Raw genomic sequence first — 26,638 nt, 5'->3', positions numbered from 1 at the left:
GAACAGGGAAGACGAGAGAGAGGCGGGGGCGCAATAAAGATGCATTAACATTTCGGGTGAAGCCATTCACGTCAAAAAGCTGGGACTGAAAGCAGTACAACTAACAGAGCAATTCCACGATTTGCTCTCTATCCCCCTCGCTCCGGCACACACTACACGTTTATTAGGAGATGCCCTTATCCCATCCCCCCCACCCCCCAGCAGTGGAGAGGCAGGTCAACACGTGAAAGCGTGTCTCCGGCCCGATCAATCCCAAGATAGGAAAGATGAGGGCAAAACGCGCCGGTAAGGTATTAAAAACCGTGGGTCGGAACTAGGGGAAAGGGGGGGGAATGGGACGAAAACGTAATCCGCTACTTTTGAGATCTGGGGCAGGCTGTCCGTGTGGTTCATTTAAAGGTCAGCGGGCCGCGCGAACGCCGAAAGCGCGGCGGGGCTGTGCGGTTGTGCGAACGCAGCCAAAGCGCTGCCGTTTCCGAGATGCCCGCCCCACCGCCTCCTGTTTTGACAACTGCTCCCATTTCCCAGACAATGAGAAACTTGACGGGCGATCCGCCTCGACCGTATCCTCGCACTCCCCGCTCCTCTGCCCCCGCCCCTGGGGCAGCGCGGCATCCAGGAGCCCGCGAGATGGCTTGCTTGCAAGGCTCGTCCTCGAGAGGAGGAGGAGGAGACCCGGCGCTCAAGCTTGGGATCCCCGACCTCCCAAAAATGAAGACCCGGCCTCCGACGCGACCTGCCTCCGCCTCACTTGGTGCTGGCTGCTGCTGCTACTGCAGCGGCGGCTGCTCTCCACAAGCCTCCCAGCAACGCAGCAGCTATTCGTGGGCTTCCCCCCCCCCCGATTCTATTGTTGGTGGTCTCTCTTTTTATTTACCTGGTCGGTCAGTTTGAGCACTGCCATGATCTCCCCCGGGCTTTGCTCGCCCACATGCAGCTCTCCCCGCCTGGAGATGCCAAGCCACGTTCCGAAGGGGAGACGCGCGCCGATCGCGGGCTGACAATCCTTCTCCTCCTCCCGCAGCAGCTCGCTAGGTCAGGAGGAGAAAAACCCGCTGGTATTTAGCCAAGCCTGCTCTGATACAGGAAGTACGGATGCATTCAACCCAGCTAGCCCTGACATCACTCCAACACACTCTCCGGGCCTCGCTCGCCTTGAGTGAGAGCGCCCCTTGCCGAGCATAGCTTGGAACTGCGCCTTTGGCTCTCCCCTCCTCCTCGATGCCCCGGAAATGCGAGGCTGCTCCTACCGACTTCTGGCGAGCCCGCCGGGATCGTTTCCTTTGTTCCGCTCCCTGGTGTCACCCGCCCCCTCGCGCGAAATCTGCCCTTTGCGATTGCTCTCCTTTCTTGGTCAATGCGCAATTTATCGGCGATTGAAGTAGCGGCGGCTGGGTTCCGTGTTGTAGTTGGGCCAGGCTCTCAAATTCTGTCACGCCGACGGCGTTGCGTTTGAATTCAGCCTTTTTGTCCTTGGAGGTCGTCGCTTATATGGGCCGCTGCCTCTTGCTTCCGGGTTCGATGCTGGACTTTGGGGTGCTTTTAGGATTTATGGTGAAATCCCCATTTCGTGAATGAATAGAATAGAATAGAATAGAATTTTTTATTGGCCAAGTGTGATTGGACACACAAGGAATTTGTCTTGGTGCATATGCTCTCAGTGTACATAAAAGAAAAGATACCTTCATCAAGGTACAACACTAAGCAAATTTCAGATGTCTTATAATGAAAGATAAGGAGCTGTAAGATAAGGTATATAAAATCAAGCCTGATGTGGGAAAACTAGTCTCTCTTTTTGACAGATAATAAAAGGAAATACTTGTTGACATAGTGGCTAGTTACAGTAATAAAATCTGCAGTCATCAAATGTGGATATGGGCTCCAAAGTTAAAGAGTTTTTAAAGGGAACTGGAACTATTGGGGGTCAGGCTAGCTTTGTTGGAAACAAAGCTGCTACAAAGGGTAGATGGCCTGCACCTTTTTGAAATCCAGTGGCTTTTTTATTAATAGCCCTTGAACCTGTCAGGTAGGTCTCATCCTCACAGAGATGTCCCACTGAACAGTTTAAAAGGACATATTCCAATGTTCTCTTGACCGCTTCCCACAAACGTGATGGCTTAAATTCACCTTTAGCAACTGTACTAAATATACAGTTGTAATGCAATAGGTCAAATCAATCACTAAGGCCATGTTGGCTGCAGATTAGCGAGTCTCATTGTCTGACTCTTGGAAGATACCATGTTGTCAGAGATTGTTTTATGTCATGTTAATTTTAAGCCAATTTTAAAGGTAATATTCTAATATTTTAATAATTTCTTGCTTTTTTACTTAGTCTAAGCCAAAATGGGTGGCATAAAAATGTAATAAAATGTTGCCTCTATTTACATTTTTTGTATGTGTGCTTTGTTTGACTATTCTTTGAATAGTAATAAAACTTGTCATTTGCTTTCGATCTGTGAGCTGCACTAAAAATATATGTTGAAAAACAGCCATATACATATATCTAAAAAAACCTAGTTTGGATTTCCCAGTTGAAAAATATCTGATGTGAGCAATAAAGTAACATCAGACAGGCCTTTCTAAAGAGGGGGAGCCTAAGAACCAAGAATTCCTTTTCCCAAGGAAGTATGAAAGGTGCATAAAATGTTTCACTTATTGGATCCATTCCAGTGATGGGTTGCTCTGCCCACCTGCCTGGGTGCTTCTGCGCATGTGCAGAAGTGTTGCGCACACGCACGAGCGAACTGGTAGCAATCTAAATTGAAACCCACTACTGATGCATTCAACTGTTTTCTGTTTGAATAAGAGATGGGAAGGGTCAGAAGAGAACTTAAAACTATTATTTTCAGTTCATAATGTGCATATGTGCAATCCATATATAAAATCAAAATATAACTGTTTATTTAAATGTTTACATACGTCTTCCCTGCTCATTATGAATTTAAAAGAACCAAGATAATTCCAAGACTCTCATGGGGCACCTTTAAAGGAACAAGCATCTCTGTCTTCCCCATGGAATAAAGAAGCAACAGGGATAGAAAAAAAAGTGAGATTAACTGGTAAACTATAGTGTTTTGAATCCTACGTAGCTTTGGAATTAAAAAAATATTCTTCCAGTAGGAGATATGTAATCATCTGATGCACATTATTTTAATCAAACTCCAAGCTAAAGTAGAGCTTAAAATGTAAGACTGCAAGTTTTTCATGAATGTTCAAGAATTTGAGAATTGTCATAAAATGAAAATGTTTAAAAAAGAAAATCTGAAGTAGCAATTGAGACACAAGTTTTAAAAAATGTGGCCTCGGAAGCTTTCCATAAACATTGCATGGCTCCCAATTTTTCACTGCACAGCTGCAGCCCTACTCTCCTTATAACTTAAACAAGAGTATTGTCCCTGATCAACTGATGAATTTTTCCCCGTGCTAACCCTTGATTCAAGTTACCACAATGTGTGAGTCTAGAACGGACATCCCATTTAAACCCCAGGTTTGCAATGTCATCTCAAGTTGAATTGAATGTTTGCTAATCAATTGTCAATTTTCCTTTCCAACCTCCAGATAGTTAAGTGGGAACAGCAGCCACAAAATGACAGCTTGAATGGCATCTGTTAACCACAGGCTTCATTTTTCTTTTACACCAGGCCTGAAATGTGCTCAATCTTTCCATATCCCACATACAATGGCTGCCATCATCAGTTAGACATCTGTGCCATTTTCCCCTTTTGAACAAGAATGTTACCGTGAACAGCCACCATAAAATTTGCTGGTGGATATTCAGTGTAATGTAGACGCGGTTGCTCAGGGGCTAGGACGTTGAGCTTATCAATCGAAAGGTTGGCAGCTCAGCAGTTCGAATCCCTAGTGCTGCCGTGTAACAGGGTGAGCTCCCGTTACTTGTCCCAGCTTCTGCCAACCTAGCAGTTTCGAAAGCACATAAAAATGCAAGTAGAAAAAATAGGGACCACCTTTGGTGGGAAGGTAACAGCATTACTTGTGCCTTTGGCGTTGAGTCATGCCGGCCACATGACTACGGAGACGTCTTCGGACAGCGCTGGCTCTTTGGCTTTGGAGATGAGCACTGTCCCCTAGAGTCGGCAACGACTAGCACATACATGCGAGAGGAACCTTTACCTGTTACCCACTGAACATTACATATTGTACTAGCGTAATAACATTTCAACCCCACATATATACCTCTTTTAGTGTATAATCCACAGCCATGTTTCAATATTCAATAAATATCCAGTTTTGTATTCATTACAAATCATAATGGAAGGAAACAGCGGATATATGATAGGAAAATATTTGGTGGAGAAAAGAAAAAATAAAGACCCAAACCTAAAGGCAATTCAGTACAAAAGCCAATTTTATAATAAATGCTTTTTCAAGATAAAGACACAACAATCAAAATGTGAACGTTTCTTATTTATTCAAAAGCTAGGGTATGACAAAGACAATTAAAATGTAATATGCCACCTTTTTACATAAATTGCTTGATGATCTGAGACTTCTTATATGTCTCCCTGCCCAAAAATGCTCACACACAAATAACCATTAATATTTTATACACAAATGTTTATTTCTCAAACAGCCCCTTTAAACACAAGGAACAGAATCTTAAATCCTCATCAAGATGATTTCCCTCCCATATTCTCTGCAATCATTGTGTTCTTGGTCACTACTGGCTTTAACACCAAAACAAAGACATGTTATTTAAAAATCATGCTATTGATTTCTAAGCTCTGCCTCTGACCATTCTACGGTACTCTGCAGTGTCTTAAAAATTGTACATCACCAGTTCTGAACCAAATATGGAATAGCTGTCTATTGAACACAAAACAAATGAGAAATAAAATTACAAGACATAATCAAGTTCGTAACGAATGTAGGTATTCTTTTCGTCATTGTAGATTCGTGGATAATGTGCTATTAGAGCATCCTGTGAACCAATATAGATGGAATTATAAATCTTCCAATACACATCTCTGACTTTTCTGGCAGGGTGAAACAAACCCTAGGAAAAAAAATAGAACCAGAAATTAAATTGCACTTAATTGAATCATCTTATTTAGTGATCATTTTACGACATGTCAGAAATCTGGATATGTTATTCAGTTTGATCTACATTGTCTAGCCTAACCCTAACCCTATCTTCTTAGAAATAATTGGCAAAAGCTTTGAGAAGCAGCTTACATAATATACCACAAGAAGCAAAAGCCACATTACAGTAAGTTGCAGAAGTTCTTATATGTAGCTACTGCCTTTCTACTTATGTTGATTTTATACTTTGTGGTTTATGTAGTCTTTTATTAAAATAATTTATCTGTTTATTAAGGCAAATGTATCCGTTGCCCTTGCTAGGTATTATTTCTTATCATATGAATCATACAGAAAATTTTCTACTAGCAAAAAATGATCTTGGAAGATTTCATTATGTTCATTTGCAAACCATATACATGGAATCTTGCTACATTACAATTCTTTTCTAGAGTTCAATATAAAGAAATCTTTAAGACAGCTGCAGGATACTTTTCAATTAAATAATTTTCCTGATTTAATATTCTTTTTTAAAATTATTCAGAAATCTAGGCAGGTATTTTTATTCAACTCACCTGTAAACAATACTGCAACATCCGGCAAGGTCCAATAGCCACCCTTAAGCCCTCCAGTGCTCCCATAACTGCTTGGATGACATGAGGAGATGTCTCAAACACATTGGGCCACACATAATTTAGCAAGTGATTCAGAGAGTCCTCACAGCCAAACCCATATACGCCAAGAGACATATGTTGCACTACTGCACTAGCTGTTTGCCTGTGCACCAGATCCCTGAAAAAGAAATTGTACATAAGAAATTATTAGCCACTTGCTCCCTATTTTTTCTTTCTTTCAACCTTAAATTGAGCCAGAAGTTGTTCTAGTTTGATAAAATAAAATCTTTTAATATCGAACATGACTGTTCATCCTTTTCTCCTCAATAGTCTTGGGTTGATAGCTGGCAGAGTTAACTTCTCCCCTTTTGACTCCAAGTCAAAACTATGCTTGAATACCACAAAAAGAAGAAAAGAAACATTGCCAAGTCAAACAGATCAATATTAGGTGATGTGTCAAAAAGAGAAAAATGAGAGGGAGCAGCAGCACTTCAGTAGCCCAATGGGCTGACTCCCCCAGCTCAGATAAGTTGCTAGACAGGGATAGGTAGGTGGATGAATAAAAAGAATATCAAAGAACAAAGCATTCTATCACTACCCTTGCTTCTTTTTTACTTACACAACCAATATAAGGAATCACAGCAATAGAGGCACCCTCTATCCCAGCACCTATTTGTGCTCTGGAGCTGAATTCCTATTCAAAGAATTAAACAAGGGTACGAAAGGAACTGTTCCTTCTCATTTCCCTTCTACTGTTGGGGTAAAGGAATATAATAGAATTATCATTTAAGATTATTCAACGCCAGACCATTGTAATTACTGTATTTCAAGAAAAGCTATATACTGTAGAATAACTACAGCCGTGGTGGCTCAAGGCTATAAGAAGCCTGTTATTAAAACCAGCTGCCTGCAATTACTGCAGGTTCAAGCCCCACCAGGTCCAAGGTTGACTCAGCCTTCCATCCTTTATAAGGTAGGTAAAATGAGGACCCAGATTGTTGGGGGGGCAATAAGTTGACTTTGTAAATATACAAATAGAATGAGACTATTGCCTTACACACTGTAAGCCGCCCTGAGTCTTCGGAGAAGGGCGGGATATAAATGTAAACAAAAACAACAACAAAAAAAACTCTCGAATATAGTAATTTATTTAAATATATAAAGGAGGTCCAAAAGTAATTATTATGTATATGTATATTCTTGATGTCCAAGAAACAGAAAACCACATTTTTCAGCTACCCCAAAAATTTCACATTTCAATGAGCATGTCTCTGTGGTCCTTCCACACCGCCACAATCACAGCTTAATATCTGTTAGATTTACTATAACCTGGCAAATAAGAGCAAAGGGAAAAAAATAGTTTAGTGTGGAGGGAAAAATTACCTGTCCATTAAAGCATCTTCAAGTAAGGGGGTAACAGCGTAAATATAATCTTTTCCCATTTCTCCAATATATTCAAATAGGAAAGAAAGAGATTTTAATACACCATTCTGAACATTCAACTCTGGAACTCTGTATTCATTCATAAGTGCAGGCAGTACTGTAAAAGGGGAACAAGTTTCAGCCACAATAGCAATTGCCACTGTTGTACACACTCTGTTTTGTCTTTCTTGTACTTTCAAATTATTTAGCAGGGTTGCAAGCACATCATGAGGCCTAAAATAAGGGAAAGATAAAAATGTTAGAGAAAAATTAGTTAAAAATCTACCTGCCTGCCTATCCACACAATTAATCCTCTCAAGGAAAGATTTCTTGTATTTTTGCTGACAGAAAAGTTTTAGAATACGCTTACAAAATCATGAGACTAAGTAACTTTATATAGAATTATTACACAAGCTTACAATAATCATGAGGAAGCTCATGTGATAGTGTCTGATGCATAGTATTTTCCTTGGTAAAAATTCTAATTGATAATCAATCCACAATTTTATTACATATAATGTACATCAGATTATCAGGTGTTGTTTTTTTTTAACTGCTAACTTAATTCCTCTTGTTTCTTCTTCTTTCCAATTCTGTCACAAGATTACATTAAATGAAACCAATGCTCTCTTCTGGTTCAGATGTTCAGATTCTGTCCAAGAAATTCATTTCCAAATAAATGCATAAAATCTAAGCTAAGTGAAATGTTTAATGTGAGAATGTCTTGCCACTAACAACCAAGACATAGATAATTATAGTAGAGTTAACTGCAGCATTAACTTTTCATTCCCCATTTAAACAAATCAGTACAGGAAACTTATACTTACCCAATAGCTTTTGCAATATAACCAAAAGTATTCACAGTAGCTCTTCTAATAGCTTTCTTATGTGCTTTTAACAATTCAAGCAATTCAAAGCAAATCCTCATCCATTCCCTTGCAGAAACATATTCTGCCCCTCTGGAAGAAAGCGGAAATGGTATTAATAATAGTAATAAAGAACGTTTAAATACATTTGCCAAATTAAGTGAAATAGTAGAGAAGATCAGGTAACAGCTAAGGAGGGCTTCCCTCCCCAATACTGTAACCTCTAAACCAGTGGTTCCCAACCTTTTCTTGTTTGAGGCACAACCTTTTCTTGTTTGAGGCACCCTTGGAAAGCCTTTCAAAAGTTCCCGGCACCCTTATAAGGAAATAGATATTTAAAATCTCCGTAGCTCAAAAGTTCCCGGCACCCTCAAAAGATCTCACGGCACCCCTTAGTGCCGCGGCACACTGGTTGGGAACCACTGCTCTAAACCAAAGCACCTCCCCAAGATGGCATTATCTAGCCTGATAGATGCAGTCATTCTTTATGCTAAAATATTTCTGTGGTTTTCTCTATGCAGAGAAAGGCACTGAATAAGATGGGATTTCTGGGAAGGAGAACAGCATTGCCTTGACTTCTCTTGGACAGATATAGCAGTCAACCGGTTGGAAATTTTTCTAAATCTTTGAAATACACTGCTAAATTTTGAGGGGAAAGCAACAATGGAAGGTATTTAATGAGGACAGATGCAATGATAGTAGGCACATGGTCTTCATCAGAACATTAGGATTTCATAAACTTTGTACAGGTAATTGACTTATGACCACAATTGAGCCCAAAATTTCTGTTGCTAAGGGAGACAGTTGTAAAATGAGTGTTGCTCCATTTTGCAATCTTTTTTACCCACAGTTGTTAAGTGAACCACTGCAGTCAGTCAGTTAGTAACATTTAAGGGGATCTGGCTTCCCCATTGACTTTGCTCGTCAGAAGGTCGCAAAAGGTGATTACATGACCCTGGGACACTGTAAACGTCATAAATATGAGTCAGTTGCCAAGCATCTGAATTTTTATCATATGACCATTGGGGACGTTGCAACAGTTGAAAAAATGGTCTTAAGTCACTTTTTTTCAGTGCTATTATTAAGTCGAGAATTACTTGTATAAATTCATTTTAAGAAGTCATTTTATATGTAAGACGTATTTAACTGTTTATAATGTTGTTACAAATGAATTTACCTGTCTGCAATACGTCCAACCAAGTCAATACAATTCTCTTGTACTTTTTCATGCCTGTTCTTCAAGATAGGTGTGAGTCTTGGCAGCAGATCTTTAATTGGAGGAGTCATTTTGTGCATACCTGTTAAATGTAAGAAACAATACATTTAATCTCCATTTCTGTTTTTCAAAGTAAAAATGTCACTCTAACCACAACTCACATACTTACCAATGACGTTCACAATGGCTTTAAGAGCTCCTAGGATACTGCCCAGTACTTCAGGGTATTCTTCACCCAAATACTCATACAATACCACACCCAAGTGACCCATCAATTTTTCCTAGAACCAAAAGACAAAAGAAAAATATATTTAGAATCCAACAATTTTAAACCAACAACAGATGTTTATGGAAGAAGATAGCAAATAGTGAATACCTCTTGACAGGTTTTCATGACAACCGCAGTACGAGATATCAGATCGGCAGCTTGCTGCCTCACTTTGGCTGATTTGTTGTTCAAACGCCACAACACTGTACCACAGATCTGGGGTAAATATGGTTTCACTCGCTTGCCAAGAGCATTTACCACTGTGCCAAAGCCATTCAACATCACCGAGTCCTGTCAATTAAAAAAATTAGACCAGTGTTAAAATACTGACAGTTGTGGTTTTTATTGTCACATTCCGCAAGATTAAATTCTAGGCTGTCATCTTTTGAAGTGACTTGACAAGTAAAAAATATTACATGTGTAGAACTGTAGTCCTCTGATAGCAAAATAATGCAAGAACATTCTATAACTCCAGCCCTTACACTGAAATACATCAATTCCATCTTGAGAATGTTTAGCAATGATGCCCATTGAAGAGGATTTAAGAATTTTAATGTTAATTTCTATTCTATTGAAAAAAAGGACTAAGCTAAGACCCCAAAAGCAGGAAATATTAGATGAAGAAAGCTTGAGAATTCTTTCCCATCACGAAAAAGATGATTATTTACTGGGGCAGAGAATAGTTTATCTCAGTCCAAGCATAACCCTGAAAGATGAAATGTTATCTTACTACACAGATCTTGTGTATCTCTGAAATTTATTAATTTGCTATCTGCAACAATTAAGTGACTTTTGATGGCATAAATATATCTTTCCATCATTTCCCAATATTTGTCATAACTTGAATTTGAATCAAGAATAGCTTTTATGTATATATTAATATACCTCAGTAGTCTGTTCTTGGAAGGCATATAGAATGCCATCAATAAGTTGTTCTTCCAACTTGTGGTCAATGTCAGCTGCACCCAGATTCCCCATGATCTTTTCAATAGTTTCCATAACCATTTTCCTATATTGCTCAGCTTCATCTTTCAGATCGTCCACAATCCTGGAAATAATTTCTGCAGCTCCAACTTTGTTTGCAAGCTCCACGGTTGTGTCAACCAACTACAACGAACACAAAAGTTTGTGGAATCAATGATCAATTCAGAAATTTGGAACCATCTCAATTCCATTTCCAAACAAAAATAATGTATCATGGCTAAAGGCAAAATGAATACATCTGGATTTTTGAAAAGTACTAGATACTATCACAAATTAGCTGCCACATTAACAGGTAACCAATCATAAAGTAAAACATGTGGGAACATCCCCTCATTTTCTTTCCCTTTAGGGTATATATGTATCAGGCACACAATATATATTCCTTTTCATTTTTCTTCTAAGCCAATTATCTCTGCTTAGAGACCTCTTTGGATATTCCCAATTCCACTTCCTGGCAATTGGAATTAAATTTTGTCCAACAATCAGCATCCTTTAGTTTTATCTATATTCTGCTTAATGTAATTATTAAAAATTTCTGCTAAAATTTACTGCACTAGTGTCAATAATAGTAATACCTGTCTATAATTTCTTCTATCCAATGCCATTCTATGCTGCCAGAAATGCTTGAAAAATGGAGGCAAAATTTCTGTTTTAATGTAGTTTGCTTCAACACCATCTGTGCCACAACACTGCTTTACCACCTGAAAAAAAAAGACAATCTAATGTAAAATTTTTCAAAAAGTAAAGATGTTATTCTACCAAGTATGCTTTATGCATTTCAAATAAAGAAAATTATTTGGAAGACCATTACAGCAATGGGCAATACTGAATGTGTTTGCATATGTGTCGTGATTATACTAATGCAGACCTGGGAATTTAGCAATATCAGAGCGTTTACAGGCTTCTCATAATTACATTAACTAATTTTAGAATCTCCTCAGAAACCAATTAATTCAAAATTCAGCTCAACCACTACTTTATTAGTAAATCTTAAAAAGCTGTTATACTTTTATTTCAGAATCTCTTTCAGGATTATTTGGATAATGGGCAGGAACGTTATCAACATAGTTTTTAATATTGTGTGAAGTCTAATTCTTCAGGTAAAGTGAAATGTAGGTGCTAATAATGAATATTTTTTATTAAGAAACTGAAGTTCTCAGTTTTACCACCATCTCTACATTTATGTACACCTCTCTACTTTTATGCATTTCGGAGTCATATCCAATTTTTTTTACATCCTGATGGCGAGGCTTCCACCAGCAGAACAAAGCAGAATCCAACAAAACCTTCCATGTTGAAATATACCCTCATACCTTCAACACAATCTTCTTCATTTCTTCATCAGGAGACTGAAACTCTCTGATAAGAATGAGCATTACTTCTCTGGTATAGTAGTTGGCATACTCTGCATCCATAAGTGGAATAAGATATCCTATGGCTTTCAAGAAAGCAGCCAGACCCTAAAATATATATAAAACAAATATTATTATAAATAACACCACCTGTTAAGTAATATTATCTGGCTGATGTTAAATTGGACATACCTTTCCTCTGTGTTGACGTATGCCTTTCCAGAGGGGCTTTAGAACAGAGTCAAATGATTCAATACCATACGGGGTTGCTGCTTCAGCTAAAGCAGCAATGGCTAAAGCGCTAATGGTACGTACTTTCTGTTGTTCATCAACCAAGCCTGCAAAACAAATCTGTAGTTTATTCTCTATTTCAGATTTCTTTTACCTATTATGGGGGGGAGAGTGAAACTATGCTGCCATTTTTAAAACATATTGCTAAGGAGCGGGGGGGGGGGGGGGCAGAGAACATTTATTTTATTAAATAAGGAAGGTTCAGACAACTTCCTTTACTGCTTTCAGATAAAGGGAAAGCCTGTTTTTTTCAGACATTCAAGGCTCTGCTCTGCAGGGTTAAACATCTACAATAATTTTTAAGATAGCATTTGGTATGAAGTCAGCAACTGTCCTCCTAGAAGTCTAGGTGATGATGACAGCTTTAGAGGAACATCATGGCAAATGGAAAGTCTGCAATGATGTTAGGGTACTAGGGTATTGCAATAGGTACTAGGTCTTATAAACTTTGGGATAGGCAAGACCAGCAGCAGAGGGGCTTTTTGAGGGATTTCAGAATGAGATAGAGCCCAGAAAACAAAGAGATGAAGGCAAAGAAATAAGCAGGAAGTTTTCCTGGATTGTAATGAGAGACAAATATCAACATACTGAATAGTTTATTTTACCAGAGACAGCCTCATTTTTGACGTAACACCCTAAACTTCAGCAAAATCCATCTAATTGATACATACTGCGTATAATCTATCAAGTCATAGATACAGAAGAGCATGGTGTAACACATTTAACACACCTACCGTGTTCAATAATTTCAACCAAACTCCTGAGATGGGGTAAAATTGCACAACCCATCAGAATAGCAATTTGCTGCACAATCTTGATGCCAGTGTGTCTGGCTTGCCAAGACTTCTTGCTTTTGCACACAGCTTTTAAAAATGGCAACAAGGATGGAATTCCTAGGGCAGAAGCAACAACAGCAAAAGCTCGAGCTGTTGTGTTACGAACATATTCATCCATGTTATCAATATCAGGTCGCATGGTAGAGATCATTGTTGCCAGCCCAGCTGCCTGAATGGACCAAAAACATAAGAATCTGTTAATCCAACCTTAAACCAAAAACAATGATGCTCTATATTTTGCCATTATTGGTCACTCTTCAGTGATAGAATATGGCTTAAAGTGAAACATTCTTGTTCTTAAGAAGCTCAATTTTGTGTGCATATTTATATATAAATTCAAATTGTACACAACCATTTGGCATATCTGTTCCTTAGTATCTGTTAATTAATTAAGAAAGATTTATTACCTTAGCCAGGTTGGAAATGATTTCTCTGCCTTCCACTCTAGCATAGTAATCTTCATCAATCAGCAAAGGTTCAATGACCACAAGAATCTAAAAGAAATTTAATGGAAGTCAAAATTCATGAAAACTAATGTTTGATACAAATAATGTAATATTAACTTTGCAAGCACAAATGAAGCCACAGTCTCTTGTAAGATAAACACCTACCGACCTAAGTTGATAGCTTAAGAATTCCATTTAAAGGTTAATTTTGGAAAACTGTACACACACATATATATTGAAACCATTTGAACTAATCATTTAACAAGATAGCAATTCATAGGTAACACTAAAGAGTCCTTAGAAGGACTGTTTAAAACCTGTGGCTTGCCTGCTCATTCTCTGTTGCTTGTATGGCTGGGAAGTGGAAGAAATTAAGGTTCATTTCAATTATCTCAATTCTTAGCCTATTAAAATGATATTTAACCAATTGCTAAAAAAAAGCCCTGCTAACTCCATGGACTTTTTTAAAAAAGCCTATAATTTGTTTCTAATCATAATTCTCTGTTTTTACATGGTGCTAATTTTCCTGTCATTTGAAAGAAAGGGAAGGGAAAAGTGCATGAATCAAAATTTCACAAAGCTTAGAAGCTTGCACATAAAATCCTATATCCTAGAATAGCGCTACACTGCAATTATAGCCAGTGTCATTCTACATTTATGTACAAAATATAGTTACAATTATAAGTTTACAAGAGGCTTCTGATCAAGTATGTAACACACTGAAATACTACATTCAGAAACACAAACCTTGTGCACATATGGCCGGACTAAGTCATCCAACTTATATAAGATTCTGTCAATAACTTTAACAAGCAAGTGGCGTTCTTGATCTTCAAGGGTTGGAGACATCAGAAGGGGCAAAATTTGATTGAACAATGGGCCAGCTCCAAATTCTCGAGCTTTGTCGGTAATCTGTCGCAAAGCAGCCTATGGAAGCAGAAGAAAAAAAAGCATAATATTATATATAGTCTGTTCACTCCAAAATTCCACCAAGTCAAATAATAAGTTATAAAGGTACATTGCTGTTACATTTGACACCACAGTACATTTCTGCAAAGGAAACATTTTAGTTATGACACATAAAGCAAACAAGCATATTTCAGAAGCAGCTTATTAATAGTGAGTGAGTGTGTGTGTGTGTGTGTGTGTGTCTATGCGGCCACACATACACACACCTATCTCAAAGCTGAAAACAATCTAAGAACAAAGAAAAGACAAAATGAACCAAAAGTGAGAATAAAAGGAAAATGCCATTGATATGAAAGTAGTCTATTTTACCTTCCTCATTGGAGGGGTGCCATTTTTTATCTTCAAAAGCAGTTTCATTATTTTTCTTTCTTTCTGTTCCTCTGGACTAAGAGTTGATTCATCAACATCAACCTGTAATTGTCACATATGTACAAGATTAACATATATTCACTTGAATTTCTTCACCAAAGAACACAACACCATCAGACCAAAGAACTCACCAGCAGTTTATCAAAATATTGTATGTCATCTGGTTTTAGGAAAGGAAGATTTCCTGAGGGCTGGTCATTGACACTCTTCATAGTCCTGTCTTCTGTTTGCATGTGGAATCCAGTCATACCACCCAAGGGGGTTGGTGTTGCTGTAAGTTTACGAGCTGGAGTACGAATAGGAACATAACCTGCTGGGGGAGGGAGAACCTGAATGGACAAATAAGCACATTGTCACATCACAAAAGAAAAAAGGAATTTTATACTTCAAATTGAAAAAAGCTATGTTTTTTCTAGGAATAGTTTCAATTTATTTGTTAAGATTTGTTATTTGTTAATTTATACACTGCCTTTATTCTAGAAGCTCAAGATGATTTATAAAGCATTTCCAATGTTTCACTAAACAAGAAGCCTGTAAGGCAGCTTGGCCCAACAGAAAGCAACTAACTAGTCATTCAATGACCTTCCAGAGCTCTACTATTCCAGACCAAGGCAACAAATGTCATGTCGCAGACATTTTTGTCATTTTTTGTACATCGCTTCTGGGCTGAACAGTGCTGGTCCTCAAGCTCTCTTCTGGGAAACAATTCTTTCCAAGGTGCATGTGAGGTACAGAACCCTAACCCAGGCCATCACAGTCCATTCCCAATTTTAAGTCTCTCTCCCCAGAAAACATGCATCAGTGATATGGACTTCTTGAACATCACTATTTAAATAGTGGGAAAGTATGAATTTGCCAGGCAGCCAGCTCTGGCATCTTGCAAAATGTGCTTCTATCTTGCCCTATTTTTTTTTTCCAAAGAATTATTAGAGGTAATTTTTATCTCTTATTGATGAAACTGCATTAGAGGGTGTTGTGGTCAAAGAAAGAACAACCTGGAAAGAGCTGAAAGCCAGGATCGTCCTCAACCATTTATTAATTCCCTTACCATTTTATCAGAAATGAAGACATTTCAAAAGTAGCTTATGATTCAATAGAATCAACAAGTGGGAGATGAATTAGCTGTTCAAGTACTTTGATTCATTCTAAATAGATCTTTGAAGTTCAGTCTAATTTTTGAGATCATGCTAAATTTTAGAATGAAATCTCTTCGGCCTTTTAAGATATTTCTTTTTCATAGTTCATATAGAATCATAACTATTTTATTCCCATTAGTGACATGTAGATGATTTATGTATACACTGAATTTAGCACACAGATACTATCATTGTACATGTCTCATTCCTTACCCGATAGCCTTCAGGAAACATGGCATCCAACTCTTCGTCAGAAAGGGGTCTATTTCTTTCATCGATTTCTCTTTCCCATCGCCAGGCTTGGAGTTGTTCAGGAGTCATGCTCATTATGTGCCCTATAAAGAATTTGTTCAATATATAAAGTACATGGAGACAACATGCATATTTCAAAAAAATTATTGGCAAAGTTTTCAAGTCATTGTGATAAGTAGTATATTTCCAAAAATGCTTTAACTTCACCTGATAACTGAAGTTTGAGTAAAGCACAAATATGAAACATCAGTATGACAGTATGATGGATATTCAGGCTAACTTCAGCATTAAGCAATTATGATTATAGAATAGGATTTCATTTGCTCCCTACTTTTCTTTTTCTGTCTCCAGAATGCTTTAATATGTTCCTATTCAAGGCAAATGTCAAGCAGGGCAGATGTGTGCATGTGCACTTTAATTAAACTTTAAGAATAATGAAAATTTTACTAGCCAAAGATCCCTTATCATATAATACCACTGAATCTAGTAGACATAACTAGATTTTTGGCTATTAAGGCAACTGAAATTACCTGGTGTTGGTGTTGCCATGTTCATAGCTGGTGTACCAATTGGTGTTTTGCCTGGTGTCAATACAGGGGTGCTGCCACCCATCTGACTTGCCGGTGTCTCATCCCAACGTGATTTTCTTTTACTCGCTCCAGGAGTTGGTGTTTCACCAATGGAATCACCCCCTCGATCAGTACGAGGAGTTTCTGCCCATCCACTCCCGTGTCCTGGGGTATCTGGAAAACAAAATCCAACCATTTCAAATTGAATTCAGTTCACAAATAAAAGTAAAAGCTTTCACAGTACTTTTATCTAACCTCCTAATCTCAGATTTATCTATAATAATTAAACCAAGCAAAGTTATATTAGGTTATTAGTTTAATTTCTGGGACTGATATACAGGGAGCTTACTAATATGCAATATTGTCTTGCTCCTCTGAGCAAAAGACCTCCATCAACATACCCCAAATACATTCTTTTTAAAAAAGTGGCTTATTAGGTCACCTACATTCTACTTTTAGCATAAGTATCAATATTTTTTCAAGATATAGCTAAAGCTTATTAGAACCTGGGGGACAAAAATCAAATTAAAGGAATAAAAACTCCTGAACTCAAAAGCTTTCCAACAGCATAATCATTCAAATGAGTTGATCTCATTTGAAATTAAGATAATCTGCTAAACATAATGTACTAATTTACTGATTGATACAGTAGACTAAACATATTTTAGTATGTTCCACAAAGAATACCTCTTTCTGTTTTGGGAGTCTCATCCCATCGATTCTTCCGAGCACTGGAAGTGGCACCTCCGTGCCCGGGTGTTGCATGACCAGGTGTATCACCACGCCCAGGTGTTGCAGCTCCTGCTGGTGTATGACTAGGAGTTGGATCCCATATTTTAGATCCAGGGGTTGCTCCAGGTGTCTCACTACCCTTTGCACGACCAGGTGTTTCATCCCAGCGCAGTGACGGAGTATGTCCAGGTGTCTGAACAAAACAAAATAGGGTTTTAAAAAATGTACTTCAAGATAACATTTTATAAAAACACCTATCATAACTTTCAGTCAACAGTCTTATGTCTGGTTCAAATGACAGGATACTTTATTCTTTTTAAAAATGCTGAGGCTTAGACCTGCAGATTCATTTGCATTGATGGATTAATTTAAAAATGTCACAGAACACTGTCCGTGCTTGAAACAGGTATCCATTGAGCACTATTATAGCTTGTCCTATATTTTATTTTCCACTTGGCAGTTTCAAAGTTAATGAATAAAAAAATAAAGTATGCATTAAGATGTTACCTCAGCTTGGTCCCAGCTAGACAATTTCTTAGGTGTGGCACCAGGAGTCTGGTCAGCAGTCTGGTCCCAACGCCGTTTGCGTTTTGATGGTGGCTGGGATGCAGCACCATTGACGACTTTAAGTTCACCAGCTTTAGCCTTTTCTGCTAGTTGCTGTCTAATTTCTCTCTATTAAAGAGAAAAGATTATGTCTCAAATACTGTGAACTAAAAAAATAAGTTCAAAGTTATTGGTACATTCATATCTTCTAAATGGATCCTTATTTTAATTTGGGATGTACGTTTCTACAGGTGAGCATTTCTAATTATTGGTATTTATCAATTACAGAAGATCCTCCTTTAACCAGCATTCAGTGGCTGTTCAAACTCGTAACAGTGCTGAGTAAGTGGCATTTACAACCAGTCCTCATACTTATGTTAGTCAGTCTCCCCATGGTCCTGTGAGCATCATTTGAAACCTTCACCATTGGCTTCCAAGAAGAAAGTCAATGCGGAAGCTGTCACAAATGGCAATTTGCTTAACAAATGACAACTGGAAGGACCAGAACTGCTGCCACTAAGCAGCATGCGAAACAATTACATTGCTTAGCAACAGAAATTCCAGTCCCATTACCATTATTGACAACTACCTGTATAAGCCAAATGAATAGACCCAAACCACCTACATAAATGAAGCAAAATACAGAATATATTGGTCTAAATTATCACAATATTTCCTGGCTAGTGCAAATCACTATTTTTATTGAACAAATATTTAGCTGAATAATTTATGCCCAAATTATACTTACATATGTGATTGCAACATTTTTTATATATATACTAAGAGAATGTGAACTGTAATATGATTTAAAGTGGGCCTTGGCAAAGCATTATCTATTCAGCAGACAAATCAGCCTATTTCATGTACAACATCAAGGTAGAATTTTTAATCAATTTGAGACAGGCATTTTGCAAGGCTTTTAAATGTTAATATAATTGTATATTATCCATATTTCATGTTTTAGATTTTGATAAGTCTTAATGTTAGGGGAACCTCTCTGTATCTTGCTATCATTAAATTTTCCTACAATATTCTCAAGTGTTCTGTCTCCAAAGCATTGCAGGAACTAAGCAGTAGTCATAAAGCAGAGAGGAAATACACCAGAAGAAGACATCACTACTAGTGGTTCTTCAGGAACTCCTCAACATGCCATGAACTAAGAAAAGCCTGGCCTAAGAGAATGAAAACTGAAACTGAAGAGTAACAATCTTAACCAACTAACCTCTTCCTTTGTTAAATGTTGTTCACGCATAACATCCATATATGTTCTGGCATTCATTTTAGGATCAGGTGTCTTCCCACCTGCAGAAGAGAACAGCAACAGGACAAAAGCATAATAAGTGCAGGAAAGGCAGAAAAGTTGGCTTTTAAAACTGCTCTATTCTAACTTTATTTTATTTCAAAATCAATTAATTTTAATATTTTGACTGATTTTTAAGAAATTATATGAATCTTACTTTTATTCACTTTGCTGATCAATTTAACCTGTTTGAACACAAATATAACTACAACAGCTTAAAACAAATATTTTAAAGGAGATAAGAATGATAAAATGACAGCACAGTTAAGAGTCTTCAGAAGTGATGGGTTCCTGGGTTGCTAATCCGGAATACGTACACTTTCGTGCCTTTTGTCTCCATCAGCAGTTCTGACTTCAAGCAGCAGAATAGAAGCCTAGAAAATTATCTCTTTACCATTAGTAACACTTTGGAAAGATATTTATAATCAACACATTACCTTGTTCAAGCTGATAAAGCCTATGATATCTACTATACGTACTACTGTAAACCTAAATAACTCAAATTGTTTTATCATACAGATCAGTGTATATGTTTGCTGAATCTGGACAATGAACCCCAGATTCTTACTTTGTGGAGGCATGTTAAAAGGGCTTCACTTTAAGAGCACCCAATTTCTCCCCCCACTTATTCTGAAGGTATAATTACAACTGTGAACTGATTGCAGTACACTGTTTTTACCATAAGGATACTCACAGGCAAAAAGTCTTTCCCCACATCATAAATATTAATTTGAACCTTGAAATTTATTCTAATTTCAAATATTTACAGAAGCCCAGCCATATAGTAACAATCTTATCTAGGAAGCACTATTTTTAAAGTGCAGATTGGCTATACCAGTAGTATAGCATAAGTATTTAGGACAAAATAAAATTCTTAATACATTTTCTATGCTGAACATCAATGCCCAATTGGCAGTGTCATTCTGACACCAGCTTTGATAGGACTTTCCTTTGGGATACTTTTTCACCATTATCTACACAGGATGTGTTGAACTGCACCCTTAAGAATGCAGACAGGACTGGCATATAGCAGTACTGCTGTAGGAAAGAAATTAAGGACAGTTAGTATGGGCCTGTGAATTCTGACAATACATGTTTATATCAATGACAGTTAAGCAAGTAAAATCCATATCCCTATTAATTCATGCAGGCTGAAATGCCAATTTACAAAAACCTGCAACCAGTTATAGTTTTAATCAACAGGTGGTCTAAGGTTTCTTGTCAAACCAACACACCCAAGGAAAGCGTCCATCAGGCCCACAGATACCCCTTGCACTAAGCTAAGTTTATAAAATTTATCAGAATATATCTGAACTACTAAAAGTAACAAATGTTTTTAAATGTTACTTTTGTTTCTCTTAAGCTTAACTTCTTGAAAATTCAAGATGTGAGAATCAACTGCTCCGGTTTGCTAGGTAACGTTTTAAAAGCAGTCATTCTTTACTGTTCTACTTTTGGATTGAAAGCATCCAGTAAGTCGGAAGATTCTTGAGCACTAAATATTAAACTCACTCAAAGTACAGCATATATAACCAAAGCAATAAGAAAAGAGAAACCTTTAACCCTTTGTGTTTCTATGGCAATGGTTCATTATTTTCTTGTCCTTCTACCTGGAAAGAAAATCTGTATTATAAAGGATGAACAAAATGGCAAACTATGATTTCAAACAACTTTCAAAGTGTATAAACTAAAACTCCTGAATTTTCAAGCATGCCAACAGAAATCAAAGGGCTAAAGATAATTTAAGGAAACAAAACTGATAAAACTGAGTGAAAAATGAAAATAATTTACCATCTGCAAAAGGATCAAGACGTTCGGGGGAAATAATCATCATCCGTCTCCGATTTTTGTATTCATCTTCTCTGTCGGCAATCTTTTGTGGGCGATGTTCAGCAAATGGATCATACTAAAAGTGAGATAAATAAGATACAACTCTCAATAAAAGTTGCGGGTAAAGTCTGGAACAGATTATTCTATTGTACTCAAAATCTATTCTGGAGTGTTGAAAGACATTCTGGAGAACCAGGGAAAAGATAAATTGAAGACAATTATGGTAAAAAAAAACCTTCATGTAGCTATACTTAGCATTTGCTTCAACAGTCTTAAAAGGGTAATGATTAGTACTGTTTCTCGTTAAAAAATTCTTTATGGTAAAATGCCAACATATGGATAAAAAAAGCTTTAATTTGTAGCCATGTTTCTACATCATGGAAGTCAGATGAATTAAGATGATGTTCTAATCCTTCAGATTTCAGCACAATTCTTTTCAAATAATACGTTCTACAAACACTAAAGTGCCACCAATCCCCTTAAGAGGGATAGGCAATTAATTTTCCCAAGGGGTCACATAAGAAACGGGTAATATTGTGAAAGATCAAAACAGGGCTATAAAGGTGCATAGGCAGACACACATGCACATATGTAAATTGAAAAAGTCACCTTCAAAATAAAAGCAAAGCAGTTGTATTGCGTTCATGGCATACATGTATATTTGATTTCTAATTTCCAACTGACCTCACACGGGCTGGACAAGATACCCAAAGGGCCAGATGTGGCCCAGGTGCATAAAATGCCCAGGTCCACCTTAAAATCTCCCATCAAAATATATTCTACTAAATAAGGAATCTTGTTTATGTATAAATTATCCCAATTAGAAATAGTCCTTGCAGTCCTTCAGGAGAAGGGCGGTATATAAGTTCAATTAAACTAAACTAAACTAAACGAATGACCATAATTGGGACCAGAATTTATGTTACTAAGTGAAGTGAACATTAAATAAATCATGTAATCATGCCTCTTAGTGGAAGCAGCTTCTGCTGTGGTCATTAAGCCAGGACCACACAGTCCTTAGGCAAAGAGCTCACATTTGTTTTGTCCTGCACAAACAGCCTTCATTTCAATTCCTTCCCTACCTATTACACCTCTTCCACCTTTGGTCTTTTGGACTCCTTGCACAGGATAGCTGATAAAAGAGGCCACTGTATTCTGCCGACCCCAGTTGACTCTTGTGTTCTTTCTTCTCCTTAGCACAGGGGTTGTCAATACTCTACATATTATTATATATATAATAAATACCTCTATATATTGTTGAATTAATATATTCTAAAACTCACCTGTTCAGTTGACTGTGGTATGTCATTAAGTAATGCCACTGGTGCATGATACCCAGGCTTCTTCTGGCCAAGCAAACTTGTAGAAGAATAGTCGTCATCATCCTACATAAATCAAGATGATTAGGAGAGATCAACACTATTTTTATTGAATGTATTTTTGTACTAAAATAAGTCAAGATTTCTTTAAAAATGTAAATGGAACTGTTTAAGCATAACTGTTAAACAACTGAATCCATGAAGTTTTTAAACAATGCAGTTGTGCTGTTGCTAATTAAAATAAGTTACACTTACATCTTCAAGTTCAGTTGCTGCAATTGAAGTTACATATCCAGCAAACCTGCTATCACTTCCACCATAAATCTCTTGATCATAATACCCTGTAGAATCAAGGCCAACTCCTTGAGCTTCATCAAGCGCAGCTTTTTTGCCTTGAATTTCTCGAATCTGGGCTTCAATGTCTGTGAAAAAGTTACAAGCCAATATTATATACATTTCAAAACAATTTTATAAACATATCAAAAGCACTACATTGACCTTTTCTATAACTTTTATCTTCTCTCCACTCTTAATGTATGAATCTTGGCAAAATTGATTTTGAGAATTTACATACCATTTCTGTGTAAGATCAATTTAAATGTATAGTTTGATGAACGTTCTAGTCACACATCTTGGTGTTAAGAACAATTATAGGAATATGCTTAAAAAAGCATCAAATGCACATTTATGCTCTGGGGAAATTTCTGCCTGATTTTGAGATGTTTACCTTTATTCCCAGTCAAATTTGATTTGTGCGATTCCATAAACCATAATGAATTTTTTAATGACAGAGTGTAACTACACTCTATCCTGAGTCACACAACTGTCTGAAAACACAAAAACAGCCAGGAAAAACCTCCTATATTCATTCATCATATAAAAGGGGTGTGTGGGGAGGGAGTTGTTTGTCAAAGGAGTCTAACAATCGGTTTTGGGTGTCCCTTAGCAGCATTTTTAGCACTGCTAGAGATTGGAAATACCAACATATTAGGAACCAGTCCCAAAGTTTCCTATTTTTTCTACCCTCTTTTTTAAGATTTTGAGTTGGAGAGCTCTCTGTATGTTAAATGCTTACAATTAATAAGCCAAGTTTATATTGTCACCCTTGCCTTCCCCTCCATGCATAGGAAAAGCAAGTATTAAAGCATTTTTAGAGAAAACTTAAGTTTCACATTATGTGGGGAATGCATTCTGTTTTAACCAAATGTATTTAATACTATGTCAAATCATATTTTGCTTAAACCATATTGCAATATATTCCAGCTCCATATTCATCCATAATGCAAAAATACATTTTTTCAAGAGAAAAAAAACTTTAATTTGTTCTTATGCACAAAGAAAAAATAGCACATATGTCCAATTCTTAATTAAGAGCACTCTTCAAGCATACCAGTCAACAAGTACAGTAGGGCAAGGTTAAAAAGGTAAAGATTTCCCTGTCCAGTCATGTATGACTGTAAGGTGGAATGCTCAATTCTGTTTCCTAACTGAGGGAGCCAGTGTTGTCTCAAGACACACCCATGGTCATGTGGCCGGTATGATTATATGCCACGGTGCCCGGAACACTGTTATCTTCCCACTGAAGTAGTACCTATTTATCTACTTGCATTTGGATACTTTCAAACTGCTAGGCTGGCAGAAGCTGGGACAAGTTAACAGCAGCTCACCCCGTTGCACAGGGCTTGGGGTCTTGAATATTGGCAAATTTAAATAACTCTCCCCACACCCAACAACTGGCTTAACCAATATTCCAATTTTGTAAAAATGCTACCCATTACTTTTTAGAATAAAAATAATGGGTCATATTATCAAAAAAGTTACAGATAATTTTTAAGAAGCTTAAAGGTCTTCTAAGAAGATATCAGAGAAGGTATTATATGCCAGGACTTTTACTTGTGTGCATTGAAGTGAGAAAAACACATTAAGAACATTAAGAAACAAACTTCTATAAACAAAGGCTGTGCTTGCATCACTTAGATTCTTAGAATTCATTCTAGAATTTTTGTTCATGACTTTCAATTCTGATATAAGACTGGAACAAATCAGAACTCTGAATTCAGACATCATAATACACTTTGATTGGTTGGTTTTCAATCCATCCTGCTTATAGCAACAGCCAAATGGAAGCACCTGAGCAAAATACCCTGCCATTCTGATCAATCCCAGTTAAGCAGGAACTCTTAAAGTTATTGCTTAATGTGACATGCAAATACACCGTCTCATTTAAATAAATAATACATGGCATCTAGCGAGTAATACATGAATATCTAGCTATGAGATCCAGGCATTTCAATAAATGCAGTTATTTTTATCGAACTCTCAATACGAATAGATCAACTTATTAAAAATCAATCTTTTTTGCTTTATTAGTGGTAGGTCATATAATTTTTAATCTTACCTGAGTATTTTCAGCCTCTATCCAAACTAAATAATGTTTCTATTAAAGAAACTGACTCACCAGACTATTAGGAAAATTCATAAATCTCTGATTAAAGAATACTTCTGATCAGTTTTACATATATGGTATTGATTTTAAAACGTATTATGTATGTGGTACATTCACTGACTGCTTATAATTAGTAATTATTAAATAATTATTTTGGATCATTTTCCCCATTACATAAATAACAGCTCCTTTTGTATGTAATAGGAACCCTGAATGTTCATTTAATTTTTCCAATATCTTTATATAATTGTTTCTAATTATATAATTTCTAGCTTTTCTAAAATATTTTAACACTGTTCAATGTTCATCAATCAACATTTATGAGTGTGCAGTTTAAAGTGAAAAATCCATTTTCTCATCCAAATCCATCTTAAAAAACAAACAAACCTAAGATGCTCAACTGGACTGATACATTTTGAACTTCCTATTGAACAAAACAATCTGAACTAAAAAGTTAATAAATAACCCAGGCAGGAAAAATGCAAAATGCAAAAAGAGATGCAAGGTGTTCCTCTCTTAACAGAAGCCACTGAAGAGGTGGAGAATACCATGTGTGCCCAAAGATAGATTTGCAAATTATATTCCTACAATATGGTATGCTACATACCGAAGGCTACAAACTGGCTAGGTTCACATAACAGATACAAATAACATTTTGTCTTCTGCTTATAATCCTTCAGAAAGGCAGAAGGATCAAAGTACACATGTGCTAGATCTATGTTTTTAATCTTCAAGAATTCAAGAACAACCCAGAGAGGCAGATTAAGAGTATGCTTAATACATTTATTAAGGGTAAATCATAATCAATTAATCAGAATAGAACAGGAAGGGTCCTTGGAGGTCTTCTAGTCCAATCCTCTGCTCAAGCAGACGACTTCCATAATGGACAATCTCCATTACTTTATTATCATGCTCCTAGTAGTAACCCTAACGGTACCGCAAGAGTGCTTCCGCCGTTATTAGTGAATCTAAACTTGGGTCTCTTCATCCTAGTTCAAAACCGTAAACACACCCCTACTATACTGAGGCCCTTCATGTCTCGTCTCTTGCAGGTTTCTTTTGGTAAACCCCATTTGCACATTTTAACGCTAAACAACGAACCTCCCCCCCCCCCAAAAAAAGCAGGTTACCTTTCGTCGGGCGCCCAATATTAAAAAAGAAAACGGGCCTTTATGCCCCAAACATATGTCGACCCGAATCTAGTTATTCTCGCACGTTTTTTCTCCGGTCGCGCAAGTTTCGTAACAAACCATTATTGTCAAGTAAAAGTCTTCGTCGTTTAACGAACAAAAACGTTCCCAGTTTCAATCCGGTGAGCGGGCACCGGAGAGTGGGCGCTTACATCGAAGTGGGAAAGAAAGAAATGGCGGTTATCTGACGGGCCCATACCTAACGCCCGTGGCTTTCCAGCTCACACCCAAATTCTTTAACCGCCCTCTGGGCCTTCCCCCCACTGAACTACCGACGACACAGAGGCCGGACGGAAAGGAGCGCGCAAGCGGGAGAAAAACGCTCCGCGACGCCATTACGTGCAGGCCCAACGGAGGAGACCCAGCCGCTTCACCGCTCGGGCTTTCCTCACACCCTACACTTTCTTCTCTGAGGCCTTGGCGACCGTTTGAAAGGGAAGCCGAGGGGAGGCGGCCAGAAGGGGCGCGGCCCAAACGTGAAAGACCGCGACCGTTTCTTACCTTCGTGGGTCTTGGCGATCTTCGCCATTTTGTGGAGCTCGAAGAAAAACGGGAAGCGAGATGGAAGGGGGCGCCGAGCGCCTTCTCGCGACGACGTCAACTTCCGCTAGTGGGCGGAGTCGCGAGGGAAGCTCCTGCGCAGGCGGG

General features: G+C 37.7%; 2 protein-coding genes across 15 annotated transcripts in view; both read right to left on the bottom strand.

The window, feature by feature from the left end:
- ANKRD44 (ankyrin repeat domain 44) overlaps positions 1–1,089 on the bottom strand; it is a 145,585-nt gene extending 144,496 nt beyond the window's left edge. For 6 of the 11 annotated variants that reach the window (XM_058188071.1, XM_058188134.1, XM_058188077.1 and 3 more), the window contains exon 1: positions 878–1,088. In XM_058188071.1, the coding sequence (XP_058044054.1) occupies positions 878–904 (27 nt within the window). In that variant the 5' untranslated portion in view covers positions 905–1,088. Of the gene's footprint in view, positions 1–877 lie in introns of all 11 variants that reach the window. The other 5 variants (XM_058188118.1, XM_058188127.1, XM_058188084.1 and 2 more) reach the window with 2 other exon arrangements.
- Positions 1,090–4,404: 3,315 nt separating this feature from the next.
- Positions 4,405–26,627, bottom strand: SF3B1 (splicing factor 3b subunit 1). 4 transcript variants are annotated; one of them, XM_058187948.1, is made up of 25 exons: positions 26,492–26,626; positions 22,610–22,776; positions 22,319–22,420; positions 20,997–21,111; positions 19,128–19,207; positions 17,867–18,034; positions 17,315–17,552; positions 16,589–16,801; positions 16,020–16,141; positions 14,802–14,999; positions 14,611–14,712; positions 14,080–14,259; positions 13,294–13,380; positions 12,785–13,055; positions 11,952–12,097; positions 11,721–11,867; positions 10,983–11,108; positions 10,309–10,530; positions 9,532–9,714; positions 9,325–9,436; positions 9,117–9,237; positions 7,901–8,032; positions 7,035–7,307; positions 5,613–5,829; positions 4,405–5,014 (listed from the first exon to the last, which is right to left on the bottom strand). In XM_058187948.1, exons 1-25 carry the CDS (start codon positions 26,517–26,519, stop codon positions 4,856–4,858), a joined length of 3,909 nt encoding a protein of 1,302 aa, XP_058043931.1. In that variant the 5' UTR covers positions 26,520–26,626; the 3' UTR covers positions 4,405–4,855. The 4 variants fall into 4 exon arrangements, 3 of the variants coding, with proteins under 3 accessions (XP_058043931.1, XP_058043941.1, XP_058043951.1); XM_058187958.1 differs by lacking the exons at positions 20,997–21,111; positions 22,319–22,420; positions 22,610–22,776; positions 26,492–26,626 and adding an exon at positions 19,523–20,928; XR_009155698.1 differs by lacking the exons at positions 4,405–5,014; positions 5,613–5,829; positions 7,035–7,307; ... (14 more) ...; positions 16,589–16,801; positions 17,315–17,552 and adding an exon at positions 19,523–19,579 and having other exon boundaries at positions 17,974–18,034; positions 26,492–26,627.
- Positions 26,628–26,638: the final 11 nt, after the last annotated feature.

The sequence above is a fragment of the Ahaetulla prasina genome, chromosome 1, assembly GCF_028640845.1.
Source record: "Ahaetulla prasina isolate Xishuangbanna chromosome 1, ASM2864084v1, whole genome shotgun sequence".
Lineage (NCBI taxonomy): Eukaryota > Metazoa > Chordata > Lepidosauria > Squamata > Colubridae > Ahaetulla > Ahaetulla prasina.
The sequence above is the reverse complement of the archived record's forward strand: the minus strand, read 5'-3'. Positions and strand labels throughout refer to the sequence as shown.